Raw genomic sequence first — 8,698 nt, 5'->3', positions numbered from 1 at the left:
AACCTTAAAGTCACTGCCCAGAATATATGCCCATTGCATGTATGTCAACAATATCATTCTCAACCAGAATCAATCTCTGCATCCTTACGCTCTTCATCTTCACTTTACCCTTCCATATAGAATCCCAAACCAGTAGTATCAATTCTGAAAGATCAAATCTTTTTTATTTAAAGAAGCACTTTTCAAATTCACCGAACATTTCTCACTGGAATTCATCATCAGACCACTGCACCTGGCCCGCTGGCCGTAATATTAACAAACTTCCACAGGATGTTAAATTGTTAATAACAACCAGTTACTATGATATATTTTTTTAAAACTTACTAAAAGACCACTACGGTGATTCCAGAAGACTACTAACTTGACTCTACAATACTGCAATAGTGGCTAGTCTTTCTCCTTAAAAATTCTGTTAAGATAGAAGGATTTTCATGCCAGCAATCAATGCCTAGAATATATGCACTTTGCATGTCAACCATGCCAAACAACCTCTGCATCCTCAACTATTTTGGTATGAAAAAACTAATATACTTTACTTCGGGTTGTTATGCCGTGGACCCAGGTCCACCTTGCAAGGTGGACCTGGGTCTACATTCACATACACTATACTCTACATTCACACTTTGTAAACTCCACATTCGCACATTACAGGATTATATGTTTAGTAACTATATTACCACTGTTATGTATTCACACATTCAAAACTATATATTCACAGGTCCTATACTCCATATTCACAACTTGAGAACTCCACATTCACACATTATAGGGCTGCAAGTTGCTAGAACTTCTTAACTCTATTACAGATTCACACATGCATAACTCCACATTCACGATTTCTATACTCCATATTCACACATTTCTGGGCAACTCTACATTCACAAAATCATAAATCTACATTCACGATTTCTATACTCTACATTCACACTTTGAAACCTCTACATTCGCACATTTTTGGACAACTCTATACTCAGCAATATGTTTACTAATTTAAAAAAAAAAAAAAAAAAGAAAAACACGACGTAGTTTTGGACCCAGGTCCACCTGGGTCCACAGCATAATTTACCCTTTACTCCTTAATTAGGTCGGCCAGAAAGAAGTTTGTATTTGCAAAGATTGAACAGTTAATAGGATTTTGTGTTTGACTAAATTACCCTTATTTGCTAAGTTTTGCATGTTTTGGTTATTTAATTTTCAGGAAATTTAAGGAAAATAGAAGTCTTTCAAATGCGAGGTTATGAGATCGAGTCTTAGGGGTTGTATTCAATCAAGACTTTTAAAAACTTTCAAAGATTTTTAAAGTGATGGATTTTAATTGACTTTTGTAGAGTTTTTGTAAACTTTCTTAGAATCTTTTAAACTTTTATAAACTTTGTAAGAGTTTATAAATATCCATAGAACAAACATTTATAAACTTTTAAAAGCTTTTTCATATTAAAAAGTTTACAAAAGTCATTAAAACTCTAAATTGAATACACCCTCACAAACATTCCATAACTTCTATTAATATATTATCTATAAATTAGTGCATTGTAAAAATATAAAAAGAAAAATATTGATGTCACAAAAATAGAGTATATTATTCCTAAAGAATATATATATATATATATATATATATATATATATATATATATATATATATATATATTAATAATTAATAAACATACAATTATACAAAATTATAGACATATTAATTAAATAAAATTAAAAAATTATAAATTAAAAAATTTGCTGCGAACAGCAGCAAGATCGCAACAATTTTTTTTGCTGCGATCGAAGCAATTATTTTGTTGCGATGGCAACAAAAAATTTGCTTGAACATTAAAAAAAAGTATTTATGAAAGATTTGAAACGTACCATAAAATTGATGAAAATTTTGCCTTGTTAAGATAGGCGAAAAAAAGTCTGTAGAGAATGTTGAAAAGTTTGGGGTTGGAGGGTTGGATTTCATCTATTTATATTAATGAAGAAAAAGTTTATAGAAATCCTATTCTGACAGAATTTGTGAAAGTCAGTAACTTTTTGAATACCAGTAGACTTTTAAAAACTCTATAAAAGTCTGTATCGAATACCTGTATACTTTTAAAGAGTTTTGAAAAGTTTGAATTGAATACAGGTAGACTTTTAAAGAGTTTATAAAAGTCTAAATTGAATACCACCAAACTTTTAAAGTTGATAAAAGTATTTAAAAGTTCATGAAAATCGTGATTGAATACACCCCCCTTACACAAGATTAGGGGTGTCAAAAGTGGACCAAAACTCTGCGATAGGGCAAATTGGCAAATTATGCTATGGACCCGGGTCTACCTAGCAAGGTGGATCCGAGTCTATGTTTATAAATTTAGAATTTTATGTTCACAAATTTAGAATTCTATGTTCACAATTTTAGATTTCAATGTACAAAATTACATTACTCAATATTCACAAATTTTGAACTCTATATTCACAATTTTGTTATATAAATTCAAAATTGTGTTATACTGTTGAACACAAAGTTTTGATACTATTGAACATAGAGTTATGAAATTGTGAATATAGAGTTATTAAACTGTGAACGTAGAGCTATGAAATTGTGAATATGGAATTATGAAATTATGAACATGGAGTTATGAAATTGTGAACATGGACTCGGGGCCACCTTGCATAGTGGACCTGGGTCCATGGCATAACAACTGGGGCAAATTAGGATAATAAAATATATGGTCTGCGAAAATGTGGGCCTAACGGGCCTATCCAGGAAGGCCCGCAGCCAATAATTATACCATGAAGCCATGTCTATCTTGTAAAATGGACGTGTTCAAAATACACGGTTACATACTGAATGTTTATTATTTTACATAATGAATGTTCACAATTTGAATTGTGAACATTCAATAGGTAAATTTTGAACCCAATGGGGTAGCTTATAAATTCAATAGGTCCTCTTTGTGGGTAAGAATTTCAGGAGAAAGACCCGATGAATTTACTAAATAAAAAAAGGCAAATTTAAGTACTCAATATGTAAATTATGTATTTTAAACTCAGATTCACTGTGCAAGGTGGATTCGAGTCCATAGAATAATTTGACCCTAGGGTGGGTTGCGGGCTATAACTTGTTTATTAAATAAAAAATAAAAAATTCTCTCTGACGAAGACTACTAAGTTCACTCTGACGAAAGTCCTCACAAAAATCTGCAAGATAGAAGAACTTGCATGCCAACAATCCTTACTTGTAGAATACCTTAAAATCACTGCCCAGAGTATATGCATATTGCATGTCAACCATGCCAATCAACCTCTGCATCCTCACACTCTTCACTTTCCTCTGCCATGGACAATCCCATATCAGTGGCAACAGTCCTGACAGATCAATTCTTCTTGATTTAAAGAAGCACTTTTCGAACTCACCAAACATCTCTCATCACTGGACTTCATCATCAGACCACTGTACCTGGCTGGGAATCACCTGCCGGAATGGCGTCGTCACCAAAATTCAGCTTGGTGCCCTAATCATCAACGACACAATCCCCCCTTCATCTGCGACCTGAAAAATCTCACTCATCTTGATCTCAACAACAACAATATCCCTGGATCATTTCCTACATTTCTGTACAATTGTTCCAATCTTGAATACTTGGACCTTTCTTTTAACAACCTCAGTGGCATCATCCCTGATGATATTAGCCTGCTTTTTCCTCGACTACAGGTTCTTAAACTGTCTTCTAACTGGTTCGTGGGCGGCGTTCCAGCTGGAATTGAAGGCCTAAAAGGTCTAAAAGAACTTCAGCTAGCTGGACTGTTCACAAATGGCTCATTCGCTCCAGAGATTGGCAACCTCCTGAATCTTGAAGTTCTTGTTCTTAGCCAGAATAGTTTCTCACCACAGGAAATCCCGCCAAGTTTTACCCAGTTGAAGAAACTGAGACACCTCTGGATGAAAGAGGCCAACTTGATTGGCAAAATCCCGGAAAATATCAGCAGCATGGAAGCACTAGAGTACCTGGATTTATGCAAAAATGACTTGAGTGGAAACATTCCAAGTGACTTCTTCCTGCTCAAGAATTTGACCACGGTTTTCCTCTACACAAACAGATTGTCTGGGCCTGTTCCCCGTCCAGTTATGGCATTGAATTTGAATGTTATTGATTTTTCTAATAACAGCTTGACGGGGAGCATTCCAGAAGACATCGGAAAGATGGTAAAGTTGGAAAATTTGGCCTTGTTCATGAATCAATTATCAGGGAAAATACCAGTAGGCATAGGTAGACTGCCAGCACTGTCTTCTATTGAACTCTTCATGAATAATCTGTCAGGTGAACTTCCGCCAGATTTAGGTCGATTTTCGAAGCTTAAAGTTTTTGATGTCTCCAAAAACCATCTTACAGGATCACTACCAGATGGTTTGTGTTATAATAAGGTATTGTATGGCATTTATGCTTTTGACAACAATCTCACGGGTGAGTTACCAAAATCACTTGAGGATTGCAACACCATGAGTGGAGTCAGGGTTGAGAGAAACAATCTTTCCGGTACAATTCCTGATGGTCTATGGACAATTGGGCCTTTGACAGAGTTGCTGATTAACAATAACCAGTTCACTGGTCAGCTGCCACAAAAGGTGGCATCAAATTTATCTCTAGTTGATATCAGCAACAACCGATTTTCGGGTGAAATTTCTGAAGGTTTATGGACGGCTGAGAATTTGGAAGTGTTGCAGATTAACAATAACCAGTTCACTGGTCAGCTGCCACAAAAGATGGCATCAAATTTATATATTGTTGATATTAGCAACAACCGATTTNCTTTCCTCTGCCATGGACAATCCCATATCAGTGGCAACAGTCCTGACAGATCAATTCTTCTTGATTTAAAGAAGCACTTTTCGAACTCACCAAACATCTCTCATCACTGGACTTCATCATCAGACCACTGTACCTGGCTGGGAATCACCTGCCGGAATGGCGTCGTCACCAAAATTCAGCTTGGTGCCCTAATCATCAACGACACAATCCCCCCTTCATCTGCGACCTGAAAAATCTCACTCATCTTGATCTCAACAACAACAATATCCCTGGATCATTTCCTACATTTCTGTACAATTGTTCCAATCTTGAATACTTGGACCTTTCTTTTAACAACCTCAGTGGCATCATCCCTGATGATATTAGCCTGCTTTTTCCTCGACTACAGGTTCTTAAACTGTCTTCTAACTGGTTCGTGGGCGGCGTTCCAGCTGGAATTGAAGGCCTAAAAGGTCTAAAAGAACTTCAGCTAGCTGGACTGTTCACAAATGGCTCATTCGCTCCAGAGATTGGCAACCTCCTGAATCTTGAAGTTCTTGTTCTTAGCCAGAATAGTTTCTCACCACAGGAAATCCCGCCAAGTTTTACCCAGTTGAAGAAACTGAGACACCTCTGGATGAAAGAGGCCAACTTGATTGGCAAAATCCCGGAAAATATCAGCAGCATGGAAGCACTAGAGTACCTGGATTTATGCAAAAATGACTTGAGTGGAAACATTCCAAGTGACTTCTTCCTGCTCAAGAATTTGACCACGGTTTTCCTCTACACAAACAGATTGTCTGGGCCTGTTCCCCGTCCAGTTATGGCATTGAATTTGAATGTTATTGATTTTTCTAATAACAGCTTGACGGGGAGCATTCCAGAAGACATCGGAAAGATGGTAAAGTTGGAAAATTTGGCCTTGTTCATGAATCAATTATCAGGGAAAATACCAGTAGGCATAGGTAGACTGCCAGCACTGTCTTCTATTGAACTCTTCATGAATAATCTGTCAGGTGAACTTCCGCCAGATTTAGGTCGATTTTCGAAGCTTAAAGTTTTTGATGTCTCCAAAAACCATCTTACAGGATCACTACCAGATGGTTTGTGTTATAATAAGGTATTGTATGGCATTTATGCTTTTGACAACAATCTCACGGGTGAGTTACCAAAATCACTTGAGGATTGCAACACCATGAGTGGAGTCAGGGTTGAGAGAAACAATCTTTCCGGTACAATTCCTGATGGTCTATGGACAATTGGGCCTTTGACAGAGTTGCTGATTAACAATAACCAGTTCACTGGTCAGCTGCCACAAAAGGTGGCATCAAATTTATCTCTAGTTGATATCAGCAACAACCGATTTTCGGGTGAAATTTCTGAAGGTTTATGGACGGCTGAGAATTTGGAAGTGTTGCAGATTAACAATAACCAGTTCACTGGTCAGCTGCCACAAAAGATGGCATCAAATTTATATATTGTTGATATTAGCACACAAAAGATGGCATCAAATTTATATATTGTTGATATTAGCAACAACCGATTTTCTGGTGAAATTCCTGATGGTGTTTGGACATCTGGGCAATTGAAATGGTTGTTTATTAAGAATAACCAGTTCACTGGGCAATTGAAATGGTTGTTTATTAAGAATAACCAGTTCACTGGTCAGCTGCCAAAAATGTTTATTAAGAATAACCAGTTCACTGGTCAGCTGCCAAAAAACATTACATCAAATTTATCTATACTTGATATTAGTAACAACCAATTTTTTGGTGAAATTCCTCCGGCAATCTCTTCTTGGAGCAATCTGTATTTCTTCAGTGCAAGCAATAATCTCTTAACAGGTCAAATTCCTCATGAACTCACTGCCCTTAGATCTTTATCAGTCCTTAGGCTTGATGGGAATAAGCTTTCTGGAAATTTTCCTTCAAATATTATATCTTGGGAGTCACTGTCCACATTGACATGCAGCAGAAATCAACTTTCAGGTACAATCCCTCCAGCACTAAGTCTTTTGTATCTTAATCAGCTAGACCTCTCTGAAAACCAATTCTCTGGAGAAATCCCACCTGAAATAGGTCATTTGGTTGTAAATTCACTTAATCTGTCCTCCAATCATCTCTCGGGGAAAATTCCAGATGAATTTGAAGTTGTGTCTTTTCGAAAGAGCTTCTTGAACAATCCTGGTCTCTGTGCTACTACGCCCTCATTAGGCCTCAGGGATTGTAGAGAAAAAACTGAGAAATCCAAACTTATTGCCATTATTGGAAGTATAGTAGCTCTTTTGTTTCTAGTGGTCATTCTATATATGGTGCATGTGTTCAAGATTAGAAGATTGGAATAAAAGAAAAGAAAAGAAGCATTGGTTCAACACTGGAAGCTCACACCATTCCACACTTTAAACTTCATGGAATCAGACATTTTACCAAATTTAGCAGAGGACAATATGGTCGGGAGTGGAGGATCAGGGAAAGTTTATGTTGCGGCGTTACGCACTGGAGAAAAAGTTGCTGTTAAGAGTATTCGGAACAACTACAAGTTGTGTGAGAAGGAGTTTCAAGCAGAAGTTAAAATACTGGGAACAATTCGTCATTCCAACATAGTGAAGCTCTGGTGCTGCATTTCATGTGAAGAATCAAACCTTCTTGTGTATGAATACATGGAAAATCGCAGCCTGGATCTGTGGCTTCATGCAAAGAAAAGATCACATGGCCAATTCCTTGACTGGCCTACTAGACTGAAGATCGCAATCGGAACTGCTCAAGGGCTGTCCTATATGCATCACAACTGCTCACCGCCAATTGTTCATAGGGATGTAAAATCCAGCAATGTTCTTCTAGATTCAGAGTTCAATGCCAAGATTGCAGATTTCGGCCTAGCCAGAATGTTGATGAAACATGGTGATCCCAACACAATGTCCACCTTTGCTGGCACGTGTGGGTATATAGCTCCAGGTGAGTCACTATACATATGTTGCCACACTATCTAACTAAATTTGTGTTACAAATAATGAATTTTGCAAGTTAAACTTTGGTTTAATAATGTTTATCTCAGAGTATGTAAAAACTAGAAGAGTGAATGAGAAGATTGATGTGTATAGCTTCGGGGTGATCCTTCTGGAACTGGTGACAGGAAGAGAGCCGAATGATGGAGATATGGATTGTTGCCTAGCTGACTGGGCACGATACTATGTTGTAGAAGAAAACCCCATTGAGGATGCTTTAGATGAGGAAATAAAGGAGGCAGAGAACATAGATGTGATGTGTGGAGTGTTCAAGCTAGGGATCTTCTGTACTGGTAAAACTCCAGCTCAAAGACCAACCATGAGAGAAGCCTTGCGGATCCTCCAACATCCCAGCCCTCTATCACCATATGGCAAAGAAAGAAGTGTTAGTGAGCGTGATGTTTTACCGCTTATTAAGTGTTCCAGTAGTGAGGGGATATTGGAAGATGAAGATCATTGTTTATAAATACAGGATAGAAACTGTGAAGTTTTGGACTTTAGGCAATAGTAGATTGTAAATAAGCAGTTTTTTATTTTGTAAATAAGTGTTCTGGTAGTGAGGAGATATTGGAAGATGAAGATCATGGTTTACAAATAGAGGATATAAACTGTAAAATTTTAGAATATAGGCAATAGTAGATTGTAAATAAGGTCATTCAAGAGTGATTTTATAGAGAAGGTAATTCAAAAGGAATTAAAGAAATAACAAGAATAGAGTAAGAGTTACACAAAACATAAATTGAGTTGGAGTAATCAAAAAGATAATATAAATGGATGAATGGAACATTTAAAGTTTTTAATTTCTCTTATACGAAACTATTTTAAGCATCATGTAAGTGATACAATTTAAAATATTGTAAGAAGAAAAACACGCTAGATGAGTAGATGGTAAAGAAGATGCATCATGCGTAGAGAAAAAAAATGATACTTATAT

The 8,698-nt window shown here is 36.7% G+C and overlaps 2 protein-coding genes across 2 annotated transcripts; both read left to right on the top strand.

The window, feature by feature from the left end:
* The first annotated feature begins 3,453 nt into the window (after positions 1–3,453).
* LOC116020266 (receptor-like protein 52) lies at positions 3,454–7,104 on the top strand. Its single transcript, XM_031260751.1, has 3 exons — positions 3,454–3,480; positions 3,686–4,718; positions 4,853–7,104. The coding sequence occupies exons 1-3, from the start codon at positions 3,454–3,456 to the stop codon at positions 7,102–7,104; spliced, it is 3,312 nt and encodes a 1,103-aa protein (XP_031116611.1).
* LOC116020265 (receptor-like protein kinase 5) lies at positions 6,828–8,230 on the top strand. The gene is made up of 2 exons (XM_031260749.1): positions 6,828–7,714; positions 7,815–8,230. The coding sequence occupies exons 1-2, from the start codon at positions 7,168–7,170 to the stop codon at positions 8,228–8,230; spliced, it is 963 nt and encodes a 320-aa protein (XP_031116609.1). The 5' UTR covers positions 6,828–7,167.
* Positions 8,231–8,698: the final 468 nt, after the last annotated feature.

This window comes from Ipomoea triloba, chromosome 5 (genome assembly GCF_003576645.1).
Source record: "Ipomoea triloba cultivar NCNSP0323 chromosome 5, ASM357664v1".
Taxonomy (NCBI): Eukaryota; Viridiplantae; Streptophyta; class Magnoliopsida; order Solanales; family Convolvulaceae; genus Ipomoea; species Ipomoea triloba.
The sequence above is the reverse complement of the archived record's forward strand: the minus strand, read 5'-3'. Positions and strand labels throughout refer to the sequence as shown.